The 13,130-nt window shown below is 42.1% G+C and overlaps 1 protein-coding gene and 1 long non-coding RNA gene across 4 annotated transcripts in view; both read right to left on the reverse strand.

Moving 5' to 3' along the window:
- The window catches only part of Mapk14 (mitogen-activated protein kinase 14), a 55,434-nt gene that overhangs the window by 16,786 nt on the left and 25,518 nt on the right, over nt 1-13,130 (reverse strand). For all 3 annotated transcript variants that reach the window (XM_048347879.1, XM_048347878.1, XM_048347880.1), the window contains 5 exons: nt 8,468-8,579; nt 7,773-7,802; nt 7,341-7,388; nt 6,069-6,183; nt 5,069-5,140 (listed from right to left, as the gene is read on the reverse strand). In XM_048347879.1, coding sequence (XP_048203836.1) covers nt 5,069-5,140; nt 6,069-6,183; nt 7,341-7,388; nt 7,773-7,802; nt 8,468-8,579 — 377 coding nt within the window. The remainder of the gene's footprint in view (nt 1-5,068; nt 5,141-6,068; nt 6,184-7,340; nt 7,389-7,772; nt 7,803-8,467; nt 8,580-13,130) is intronic.
- LOC125352655 lies at nt 1,387-4,597 on the reverse strand. Its single transcript, XR_007211201.1, has 2 exons — nt 4,264-4,597; nt 1,387-1,418 (listed from the first exon to the last, which is right to left on the reverse strand). It is a non-coding gene; the product is annotated as an uncharacterized LOC125352655 (long non-coding RNA).

A 13,130-nucleotide genomic window follows, 5' to 3' on the forward strand; every position in this document is an offset into this window, starting at 1 on the left:
GCTTCTCAATCTGACTCCTTGACCACATTCTATGGAAAGTTTACACACAAAAATTCCAGCCAGGCACCAGTGGCTCACACCTGTAATCCTAGCTATTCAGGAGGCTGAGAGCTGAGGATTGCAGTTCAAAGCTAGCCCAGGCAGGAAAGGCCAGGATACTTAAACTGGAAATGGTTTTACTACTGAGCCTGACAGAGTTCCCAAATACCTCACCTTACATGCTCACACCATGAAGAGTAGGCAGACACAGTGCTATAAGTATTCACACACAGAGTAGGCAGACATAGTGTTTTGAGTGCATAAGGGCTACGGGCAGGGTTGATAACAGTATGACAGCCAGGGTTCTGACGATTAGTTATCTCATGACATAAAGGAGAAATCTAGTTAGTTGCTAAGAGTATTTGAACAAAGAAAGCCCAAGCATGCAAACCCTATGTTCTCCAAAAGGTGCATTTCCACCGAAGCACAGGCCAGTCTTCCAACAGGACCAGCTACTGCACGGCCACAACCATGTGTCCAGGCAGACAAGCCAGGAGGAATTTCAAGCAACAATAGAAATAGAACAAAGTAAATTTTAATGCAATATGACAAGAAGCTATTTCTATAGCAAGCCATCCTTTCTAACAGATGTAACCTCCTTTTCCCCCGGGTAGAAGATGCATTTACTATGCTATAAATGTAATGATCACAATGTCAAATTTCGAATCATAATGCCCCCTACCCTTGAGCTTTTTTTTTTTTTTTAACAAGTACAGAAAATGACAACCTGGGCTGAAATATGCATGTATGTGTGCATGTTTGTGTGCCAGTATTGGGGCTTAAATGCATAGACTTGTGCTCTTGTTTGGCTTTTTTGCTCAAGGTTAATGCTCTAATGAGCCACATTTCCACTGCCAGCCTTTTGCTGGTTCATTGGAGATAAAAGTCTTTCAGATTTGTTTGCCCAGGTTAGCTATGAACCACCATTCTCAGATCTCAGCCTCCTGAGTGGCTAAGATTACAGGTAGGAGTCACTGGTGACTGGCTTGAAGATTATTTTTTAAATCAAGTTCTCTGTAACAAGAGCAAAAGGTAGTTAGAATGAATAGGTAAGGGAGGAAAAAACAAAAGGGCAATGGATAATTAAAGGGAAAGGTAAGAGGGATATTTTAGTTGTTTTTAGTGTCTGAGTAACTCCTCAGAAACATCCATGAACCAGAGTTGAGGATGAGCAATAGACCTGGTGTGGGACCTACCTGCCTGTGAGCAGCAGCTCCCAGTGAACTAGATCCACACAGAGCAGAGAAGCTCCTAGAGACAGACAGGACGAGCTCCAATGAAGCCCAGCCTACTTCTTTCTCTTCTGGGTTGTCAAAAGTTATTTTCGCAGTCACTTACACACACACACACACACACACACACACACACACACACACACACTAGTAAGGCACCTCAGGTGTGACAATAAACCCAAGAACTTCAGTCTTTTTTGGAAAAATACATTCTAAAGTTACCAACATTTATTAAGACATGTGCTTTCAGTATGTAGAGTGATTACCTTGTAAACATGAAGAAGAGGGCTGGGGATGTAATTCTATTTTAGTGATAGAGTGCTTGCTCACAGGCCTTGAATTCCATTCCCAGCACTGTGGGGCGGGGGTGGGGGTGGGGGTGGGGGCAAAAGGGTATTCATAATCAGTGACCCAGACATAGGACCACAGGGGGGACTCCACGAGCCTTGGTTCAACTTCCCACCCTTTCATCATTTAATCTGGGTAGAGTGGACTCAGGTGGTCATTGTTACTCTTTGTTCTGGAACATGTCTAAACTGTTTCAAAACAAGTTTGGAAGAGATGGGAAGAAGAAGTGAGTAACTGTGGGTGCTAATTTCATCCTGAGCAGCCCAGCAGTGGAAGGCAAGTGGGTTGTAGCACAATGGTCCCCACAGTCCTCCAGTCCATGTAGGAGGAGCACCAGTTCAATTCAAATCAGAGCAAGGCATGCTTTTACACATGCAGGAAATTTGCTTAATTTACTTGATTACACAGGAAAGGACAATAAGTGATCTCCCAGTGATCTCTGGGAGAGAGCACTGCATTTGATGAAATAGGGTTCTGAGACTCACTTCCTTGCTTCCTTAGGCTACAGTGAGAAAATCATGTTTTTCTAACTCATATAAAATCGATGGCATCTGAAATAAGTGAGCAGTATACCAGAAGAGATATTCTCTATCTTGCCTCCATCTGATACACATAGTCCATTAGACAAGAGCTGAATTCTTTACAAAACTACTCTTATCAACATTATCATTAGGCCAGATAGACGAGCTCTGTAGTCATAAGAATAGGCAGAGGCAGGGCTGGGAATGTGGCTTAGTGGTAGAGTGCTTGCCTAGTGTGCACGAAGCTCTGGGTTCGATTCCTCAGCACCACATAAACAGAAAAAGCCAGAAGTGGCGCTGTGGCTCAAGTGGTAGAGTACTAGCCTTGAACAAAAAGAAACTCAGGGACAGTGCCCAGGCCCTGAGTTCAAGCCCCAGGACTGGCCAAAAAAAAAAAAAAGAATAGGCAGATTGTGTGACATCGTGAATATAATTTACTCTAATGAATTAGAAATTGAAAAATGGCCAGGTATCAGTGGCTCAGACCTGTAATCCTAGCTATTTAGGAGGCCGAGATCTAAGAATCAGAGTTCAAAGCCAGCCCAGGCAGGAAAGTCTGTGAGACTCTTATCTTCAATTAGGCACCAAAGGAGCTGGGGATATGGCTTTGTGGCAAGAGTGCTTGCCTTGTATACATGAGGCCCTGGGTTCGATTCCCCAGCACCACATATACAGAAAACGGCCAGAAGTGGCACTGTGGCTCAAGTGGCAGAGTGCTAGCCTTGAGCAAAAAGAAGCCAGGGACAGTGCTCAAGCCCTGAGTCCAAGCCCCGGGACTGGCCAAAACAAAACAAAAATTAGGCACCAAAAAACCAGAAGTGGAACTGGGGCTCAAGTGGTAGCCTTGAGCTAAAGAGTTTAGGGACAGTGCCCAGGTCCTCAGTTCAAGCCCAGGACTGGAACCAGAAAACAAAAACCATACACACATAAATATATATATATATATATATATATATATATATATTTTTTTTTTTTTTTTTTGGCCAGTCCTGGGCCTTGGACTCAGGGCCTGAGCACTGTCCCTGGCTTCTTCCCGCTCAAGGCTAGCACTCTGCCTCTTGAGCCACAGCGCCGCTTCTGGCCGTTTTCTGTATATGTGGTGCTGGGGAATTGAACCTAGGGACTCGGGTATACCAAGGCAGGCACTCTTGCCACTAGGCTATATCCCCAGCCCACACATAAATATTTTTAGACTTGCTTATAAAGACCTGCAGCTGAAGTAAAGGAGCAAAGTCTAAACCCAGAAAGTATGATTGTAGTATGCAGTATTATCTGTCTCTCTACCACTGCCTATGCAGGCATGCATGTCTGTGACTGTCCAAATGAGAGCTGCAGATACAGAGAGCAAGAGGAAGCAGAGAGTGGGACAGAGGACAGTCTCAGGAAAATGTCTGCTCCGGAGGGCAAACCAAGGGGAGCTGTGAATTTCCCCTAATCCTCTCAACTTGGACCATAATGCAGATGTACAGCAAACTGCTAAGGGAAAGAGATAAGGCAAATAAAACAAAGGACAAGGGAGATGTTTTGGGCATTAAACTAACTTAAAATCCAGGAGTGGGGGTTAGTAATAAAGTGAGTGAGTGTAGGGAGGAAGAATGGCTGAACTCTGCCTGGATCTCATAATATCCAGGGACACCTTAGCCTTCCTTAAGAAGCAGGTGTTTCAGTTTCTGCGGGAAGTCCATGATCTCTAGCAGCAGACAGTCAGAACAGAACATGTAGATAGATACCATAACATCACAGTAAACTGACATTCTGGCTGATGAATTCAATTCAGCGAGTTTAATTGGGTTTGGGATTACACTAGCACTTATGTATCTAAGCATGATTGTACAGAGAAAAATGTGACATTCCTAAGAGCCCAACCCCAACCACTTGCAGCCCAGTCAGCTGAATCTTACAGACATCCCCCAAGCCAAGTGTAGGCTCGCATGTGAAGGCTCTCACGTAAACACCTTCTACAAGTACAGCAGATGGGAGTTGGAACAAGCCACGTTCAGAGGACATTTCCCAAGCCTACAGCAGGGAGTACAGGCTGAGCTAGACCATGACCTAGCGAACAAGTCTGGGACTACACTGGCTCTAGCCCAGGAAAGAGTTGTGCTGGAAAAAAGAAAACAAACCACACACACACTCACAGAAGCACATGACACGGTGACCTTGCTTTTACTACTTGTTGTTACAAAACAAACTCAACAAGAGTCAGCAGGTATGTCACTGCAGGGACCCAACACAGCCTTTTTTGTACATAAACCAAACTCAACCGCAAGATACCCTTGATTTATAGATGGGTGTCTGCTCTCTATGAGTTTGCACAAATCCACTAAGCCTGTCACTGCAGTATAAGGCATCTCATGAGCACACTTGTATCTCAGAACTGCTGCAGGAAGATTACTCCAAAAAGGACCGAGTTGCCAAAAAACAAAAACAAAAACAAAAAGACAGATAGAGGGGTGGTTTTTTGTTTGTTTGTTTGTTTTTTGGCTGCATGCCAATGGCTCGTGGCTATAATCCTAGCTACTTAGAAAACTGAAATCTGAGGAACACAGTCTGAAGCCAGTTGGGCAGGAAAATCTTTAAGACTCATCTCCAATTAACCGACTAAAAGCTGGAAGTGGAGTTGTTGCTCAAGCCTTGAGTGAAAAAGCTAAGGGACAGCATCTAGAACTGGCAAACTCATGAACACACACAACACACACACACAACACACACACACACACACAAACAGCATTTTAAGCTTGTTTGTCAAGCTTGCAAAAATAAATGGAAGTCTCTTTTTTGACAAGGCACATACCGCAGCAGGAAGGGAAGACCTCATTAAAAAATATGAATTATTAAAGTTAAAAATTGAGAGCTTCTCTACAGTAAAAGTAACACAAATCCATAGACACCAGAAGAAACAAGAAACACAAGCTTTATAAAGGATACGGTCTGTACCAGGAAACAACGTTCTTCCAGTCAACAGCTCAGCCATTATGCATCCCACTGACCAAATATCCACTGGCAAAATTAAAGAGAAATAAAAGCACATACATAGTCACTATTATTATACTTGGCCACAGTGGGACCACAACTGTAGGTGAAATATTCAACCCAAGCCGGGTGTTGGTGGCTCACACCTGTAATCCTAGCTAATCAGGAAGCTGAGACCTGAGACTCTCAGTTCAAAGACAGCCCCAGCAAACAAATCCAAGGAACTCATCTCCAATGAAGCAGCAAAACAGCCAGAAGTACAGGTGTGGCTAAAGTGGTAGTGCACTAGCCTTGAGTGGAAAAAGCCAAGCAAGAGCTTGAGACCTTGAATTCAAGCTCCAGTACTGGCACAAAAAAATAAAAAAGAAAAGAAAAAAAAGGGGGGGGGGGAAGGAAGGAGGGGGCGGCGTGGGAAAAATGAGGGAGGAGGAGGTAACAAGTTGAACTAGAAATGTACTCACTGCCTTACATATGAAACTGTAAACCCTCTGTAATTCACTTTGACAATAAAGGAAAAAAAAATTTTTAAGGAAGAAATAGGGCTGGGAATATGGCCTAGTGGCAAGAGTGCTGGCCTCGTATACATGAAGCCCTAGGCTTGATTCCTCAGCACCACATATATAGAAAAAGCCAAAAGTGGTGCTGTAGCTCAAATTGGAAGAGCAAAAAGAAGCCAGGGACAGTGCTCAGGCCCTGAGTCTAAGCCCTAGGACTGTCAAAAAAAGAAAAAACTTATATAAAAACTGAACTGTTAAACGACAGTTGGAAAACTATTAAAAAAAAAAAAAAAAGCCCTGTTTCTGCGCCTGAGCAAATGAAACAGCTTCTATTGATAGTCTTTGAAAAGAGCACCATGGGAAGATGCTTCCTCCACACCACCTCTGAGAACCATGCATCCAATCAACAGCAGGGACATCCAATCCACAAGGCCCCGGGGAAGCAGTGCAAGCAATACCTGTCTGGTTGTAATGCATCCAGTTCAGCATGATCTCCGGAGCCCTGTACCACCTGGTGGCGACGTAACCTGTCATTTCATCATCAGTATGCCGAGCCAGTCCAAAATCTAGAATCTAAGAAGAGAATCAGATACTGGAGTAAGCAAATACTAAGATTCAGAGAGTAGGGGCTAGGAATATGGCTTAGTGGTAGAGTGCTTGCCTCGCATACATGAAGCCCTGGGTTCAATTCCTCAGCATCATATATACAGAAAAAGCCAGAAGTGGCACTGTGGCTCAAGTGGTAGAGTGCTAGCCTTGAGCAAAGGAAGCTCAAGAACAGTGCCAAGACCCTGAGTCCAAGCCCCAGGACTGACCAAAAAAAAAAAAAAAAAAAAAAAAAGGTTAAGGTGGTGTAGGCCTGTAATCCCAGCATTTAGGAGGCTGAGGCAGGAGGATCTTAAGTGGTGGACTAGCATGGATTAGGGCTACACAGTAAGACACTATCTCAAAAAGATAAACAACAAAAAAAAGTTGATTAAAAAAGGAGGCTGGAGATATAGCCTAGTGGCAAGAGTGCTTGCCTCATATACATGCAAGCCCTGGGTTCAATTCCCCGGCACCACATATACAGAAAATGGCCAGAAGGGGCGCTGTGGCTCAAGTGGCAGAGTGCTAGCCTTGAGCAAAAAGAAGCCAGGGACAGTGCTCAGGCCCTGAGTCCAAGCCCCAGGACTGGCCAAAAAAAAAAAAAAAGAGCAGGAGACAAAACAGCTCTAAAGCTTTTTATTCTTCCATACATAGTTCACTTATCTCTTCTTTCAACTATTTGAGTGAGTGGTTTTTGGCCATTTTTCCTTTTATTAACCTAAATAATCTAATAATTATTGCTTTGGGAGTGCTTACTTGACATCCAGACTATAATTTTCCTTTGTTACATTACATTTTTAATTTAGCTTTATTAAAAAAAAAAACACTCAATGCCACTTTCAGCTTACTCAGCCTATGGCTTAAATTCCACAGTTTCACCTAAAAGTTTATGATTTAAATTTGAAGTCTGCCTTGATCAAGATGCATTGTATTCATAAACTGACATGTTGAATCAAAACCCCTTTCTAAAACTAATTAAAAGATAATTTTACAAACAAATGAAAATAAAAAAAAATAAACACATTTGTAAGTCTTCTACTCCTCAAGATGGATTTTCAGACAAATCAAAGTCGTCCTGATTAGTCACAGGAATCATCTGTGAGCAAAGCAAGCCATAGCCACTGTCTCTCTCCTGGTCTTACCTTTAGCTCGCAGTCCTCATTCACAGCAAGATTACTGGGTTTTAGGTCCTAGGAAGCAAGTACAGAGAAGACAGGTTGGACTTTATCCTCAAAGACAATCCTCTCCTTAGAGGTAATAGTGAGGATCCATATATCTTATTATCCGCATCATTAGACCATCTTCAGCCTAGAGGCAAACTTAGCCTTAACTAAACATAAAGCTTTAACAAAGCTATAGCTTTCTTTGACCAATCTAAACAAAGAGCAGAGCTGCATGGATCAACATTCCAAAGTATGTTGGCTGAATGTTATTATTTTTTCTTTGGTGGTAGTACTAGGAATTGAACTCAGGGCCTCATGCTTGCTGGGCAGTGAGCTACTGTCAGCCCTGAGTGCCATTCTTCTAGTCCCACCTCATAGTCCCAAAATAATAACTGAAGTCAAGATACATACCCTGTGAATTATGTCAGCTGAATGTATATACTGTGAAAGAGAAAGAAGTCCATCAAATGCATTCTTTTCAACTTTCAACTATGAACATTCTAGAACATATTTGTAGCACATCTTCATGAATCAATAAATACCTACGACTATTCACAGTAGGAACCAAGGTCAGTCACAATTAGCAGTACTATGTCCATTTACAGCCATAATTTCCACTTCAACTCTGCCTATTTGAGCTTTCAAGGATTGTTTGGCTGTCTGAACCTCAATAAAGATGCAAAACTGCTAGATATTAAAAGATGGCTTGATTTTTAGGACACTGTTTATCTTCATCTCCTACAATTAAATTAGCCTTCTTGAATTTTGTTAACACTTCAACATTATACTGACCAGATGTATCATTATATTGCAAAGTTACTAATTTTTAATATAATTAAAAATCATTAACTCCTAGAGATTTATACATCATACATATGGCTAGAATAACAAGATGCCTATACTTGCTAAAGCAGTCTGGGAAACACAATGAAGCAAAGTTGGCTGTGATGGTAGTTGTGGTCTCTGACTGATCACCATTCATTATATTGTGTTCTTTCCTTGTGATTCTGAGTGTTTGAGTTTTGTTTATTTGTTCTAAGCCCTAGACAGAAGGAAGGGAAAGAGAGAATTTGGTTTCTAAACATTATTGCTGATTTTGTCTGTACCTTTAGACCTCGGAGAATCTGGTAGATGAGGAACTGAACATGGTCATCAGTAAGTTTCTGACATTTTACAATGTTGTTCAGATCAGCCCCCATGAGGTGGGTCACCAGATACCTAGAAGTGAATGGAGAGTTACACAGTGATACAGAAGCTTTTTTTTTTTTTTGTCTGGAGCTTGAACTCTGGACCTGGGCATCTGTCCCTGAGCATTTCAGCTGAAGACTAGCACTGTATCACTTGAGCCACAGTGCCATTTACGGTTTTCTGATGGTTAACTGGAGATAAGAGTCCCACGAATTTTTCTGCCTGGGATAGCCTGGCTTTGATTACCAGCTAGGATTACCAGCACCAGCTTTGTTTGTTTGTTTGTTTTTGTGTTTGATAGTACTAGAATTTGAACTCAGAACCTTGTGCTTGTTAGACAGGCACTCTTATTACTTGAGTCTCTCTGCTAGCTCTTTTTGCAATGGTTACTTTTACGATATGATTTTGCTTTATGATTGGTCTAATTTGGATGACAAGCCTCCTGTTTGTGCTTCCCCATGTAGCTGGACACATACCATCCAGTCATTGGTTGAGATGCCAACTTGCAAACATTTTTTGCCTGAGCTGGCCTCAAACTTTGAGGCCAAATCTCTGCTTTCCAAGTAGCTAGGATTACAGGCTTGAGCCACTGCTCCAAGCCTTCTTTGGAAACTTTTGGAAGTTTTATGAAGACAAGAACTTCTTAGCTGGGTACCAGGGGCTCACGCCTATAATCCTAGCTACTCAGGAGGTTGGGATCTGAGGATCATGGTCCATAGACAGCCCAGGAGGAAAGTCTGTGAGACTCTTATCTCCAATTAATAAACAGAAAACCAGAAGGGGCCCCATAGCTCCAAGTAGTAGAGTGCTATAGGCTTGAGCAAGAGTCAGTCAGGGACAGTGCAGAGGCCCTGAGTTCAAGCCTCACTACTGACCAAAACCAAAAAAGTTTAGGGAAAGGCTACTCAGCAAAATTGTAATAATACCTAAAAGCTCTACAACTACTTACTGGGGAGGGGCACCACTATTATAACCATCACTAACCACTTAATTTAAACATTTTTACACTCATTTCTACTAGATATTAACTTTCCTCAGGTTCCCTAAAGAAAAAAAGATATATAAGCCATGATTTGTTCTCTTTTTAAAAATGTTATTAGCTAACACCTATAATCTTAAGTACTCAGGAGGCTAAGATCTGAGGATGGAAGTTTGAAACCAGTCTGGGCAGGAAAGCTTGTGAAACTCTTATTTCCAATTAACTATCAAAAAAGACAGAAGCTTTGGGCACTGGTGGCCCATGCCTATAATCTTAGCTACTCAGGATTGCAGTTCGAAGTCAGCCTGGGCAGGAAAGCCCATGAGACTCTTATCTCCAATAAATTACTCAGAAAAAGCTATGTCTCCGGTAGTAAAGCACTAGCCTTGAGCAACAGAAGCACAGGGACAGTGCCCAAGCCCTGAGTTCAATCTCCAAGACTGTAAAAAAAAAAAAGTTAATTCTTGTAAGAGAAATATACAGTATAAGTAATTATTACATAGCCATAATAAAGTATGTTATTTTTTTAATCCATCATTATATTTTAGTTCCCTTGTAAACCTGCTGTGCTATAGGTTCTAAAACAAGAGTTACATGTAGATTTTCAAGCTACCATTCTCCCTTTCCCCCTAAGTGACTAATAAAAGCATACTGGTTCATTGACAATATTCCTGCGTCTGCCTTGAAGGAAGCAGGAGGAGGCACCAAAGAACTCTCATGGGTGTGGTACTACTTATTAATACTTCCTTACACGGGGAGATGAGGAATGATTGCATTCAAGTCCAACAGGTTCACCCCAGAAACCCTAGACTTTCATAATGCCTCAACCTATTCATTACTATATTACCCAGTATGGGAACATGAAGGCCAGACCACTGTTACACAGGCTGACTCTTAATGTTAACATAGGTGCTTCTTCCTCCAAGAGGAACTGAGAACTTTTTCCCCCCATCACAGTTTCCCTGCAGAGCTGCACTGTGTGAAGATCATCAGGACCCAGGCTAGTTATAACCTCAAGGTTTTATTTTAGTATTTTCTAATTTGAAAACTTATATGATTACATTGGTTTAAGGCAAGGAGAAACTCTAAAGGTAATGTTAAAAAGTAAATTTGATTCTTTGAATCTACAGAGAACTCAAAAAACTAACCCCCTCCAAACCCAGTAAACCAATTATTAAATGGGCAAAGGTGCTAAAGAGAGACTTCACAGGAGAAGAGATAAAAATGGCAAAGAAACATGAGGAAATGTTCAACATCCCTGGCAGTAAAGGAAATGCAAATAAAAACAACCCTGAGATACCACCTCACTCCAGTTAGAATGGCCTAAACTCTGAACTCAGGCAACAACAAATGCTGGAGGGGGTGCGGGGAAAGAGGAACCCTTCTCCACTCTTGGTGGGAGTGCAAATTAGTACAACCACTTTGGAGAACAGTATGGAGGTTCCTCAAAAAGCTCATCATAGACATACCCCATGACCCAGACACACCACTCCTAGGCATCTATCCTGAACAACAGGTCTCAGGATATCATAAAGACACACACATCCATGTTTATTGCTGCACAATTCACAATAGCCAAAATATGGGAAACAACCCAGATGCCCCACTACAGATGAATCGATTCAAAAAATGTGGTACCTATACACAATGAAATACTACATAGCGATTAGAAATGATAAAATATTGGTATTCGCAGGGAAATGGTCAGAACTTGAACAAATAATGTTGAGTGAGACAAGCCTAGAACACAAAGAACAAAGGGGCATGGTCTCCTTGATATATGATTGTTAGGGAGGGTGGGGGACAGTAGAGACCAGGTCTGCAAAACAACAAAACTGTTTTCTTTTCTTTTTTTTTTTTTTGGCCAGTCCTGGGGCTTGGACTCAGGGCCTGAGCACTGTCCCTGGCTTCTTTTTGCTCAAGGCTAGCAATCTGCCACTTGAGCCACAGTGCCACTTCTGGCCATTTTCTGTATATGTGGTGCTGGGGAATCGAACCCAGGGCCTCATGTATACGAGGCAAGCACTCTTGCCACTAGGCCATATCCCCAGCTCCAACAAAACTGTTTTCAAATGGTATTTACACATGTTTGGGTCAGCGACTTTACATTATATATCTAAAATCAAACAACTACTAAACATAAAAAGGTCTAGAACAGACCTATCAGTGGATCACAATAGCTCAACAGCTATGTACACATGATCATATAAGATGAGGATAAGCAAAAACAACTCTAAGAGGACACAGGAGGATTCTATCCTTGACGTTACATTTAAAGTTATGTTTGAATTTCCTTTGGCGTACCCTATGTGGTTACTGTATATGATTTTGGTACACTGAATATTGTATATACGCCTACCTGATCTAGGGAAGGGAAAGAAAAATGAGGGTGTAAGGTATCACAAGAAATGTACTCATTACCTTATTATGTAACTGTACCCTCTCTGAACAACACCTTGTCAATAAGATTTAATAAAAAATAAAATAAAATAAAGTAAATTTGAGGGCTGGGAATATGGCCTAGTGGCAAGAGTGCTTGACTTGTATACATGAAGGCCCGGGATTGATTCCCCAGCACCACATATATAGAAAACGGCCAGAAGTGGCGCTGTGGCTCAAGTGACAGAGTGCTAGCCTTGAGCAAAAAGAAGCCAGGGACAGTGCTCAGGCCCTGAGTCCAAGGCCCAGGACTGGCAAAAAAAAAAAAAAAAAAAAAAAGAAAGAAAGAAAGAAAGAAAAGAAAAGAAAGTAAATTTGATTATTTGAGAACCATGGGTGTTTTTTGTTTCATTTTGTTTTAAATTCGCTCTTTCATTCATTCATTTATTTATGTGGTACCGAGGAATCAAACTCAGGGCCTCATGCATACTAGGCAAGCACTCTACCACTAAGCCACATTCCCAGTCCCAGAGAATCATAATGTTTTTTGAGGGGAGGGCAGTCCTGGGGCTTGGGCCTCCGGGCCTGAGCACAGTCCCTGGCTTCCTTTTTGCTTAAGGCTATCACTCTATCCCTTGAGCTTGAGGAATCAAACCCAGGGCTTCATGCATACTAGGCAAACACTCTACCAGTAAGCCATATTCCCAGCCTGAGAAACATGTTTTCATCAAGGCATTTTCTAATAAAGTCACAGTGGTGACTCTGCCCAAGAGCCTGCCATGAATTCTGTTTTGTTTTGTGTCAGTCTTGGGGCATGAACTCAGGGCCTAAGGGCCTGGGCTCTTTCCTCCAAAGCTGGCATTCTACCACTTGAGCCACAGCTCCACTTTTGGCTTTTTTCTGGTTTATTGGAGTCAAGAGTCTTATGTTCTTTCTTGCCCAGGTTGGCTTTGAACCTCAATCCTCAGATCTCCGACTCTTGAGTAGCTAAGATTACAGGTGTGAGCTATTGGCGCCTGGATTCTATTTTGTTGTTGTTGGTAGTGGTGGTCATTGTCATTGTGGAACTTGAACTCAGGACCTGGGCACTGTCCCTGAGCTTTATTCACTCATGGCTAGTGCTCTACCACTTGAGCCACAGAGCCACTTGTGGCTTTTTCTGAGTAGTTTACTGACTTTCCTGCCCAGGCTGCCTTCAAACTGTGATGCTCAGATCTCAGCCT

Source organism: Perognathus longimembris, chromosome 6 (assembly GCF_023159225.1).
Source record: "Perognathus longimembris pacificus isolate PPM17 chromosome 6, ASM2315922v1, whole genome shotgun sequence".
Taxonomy (NCBI): domain Eukaryota; kingdom Metazoa; phylum Chordata; class Mammalia; order Rodentia; family Heteromyidae; genus Perognathus; species Perognathus longimembris.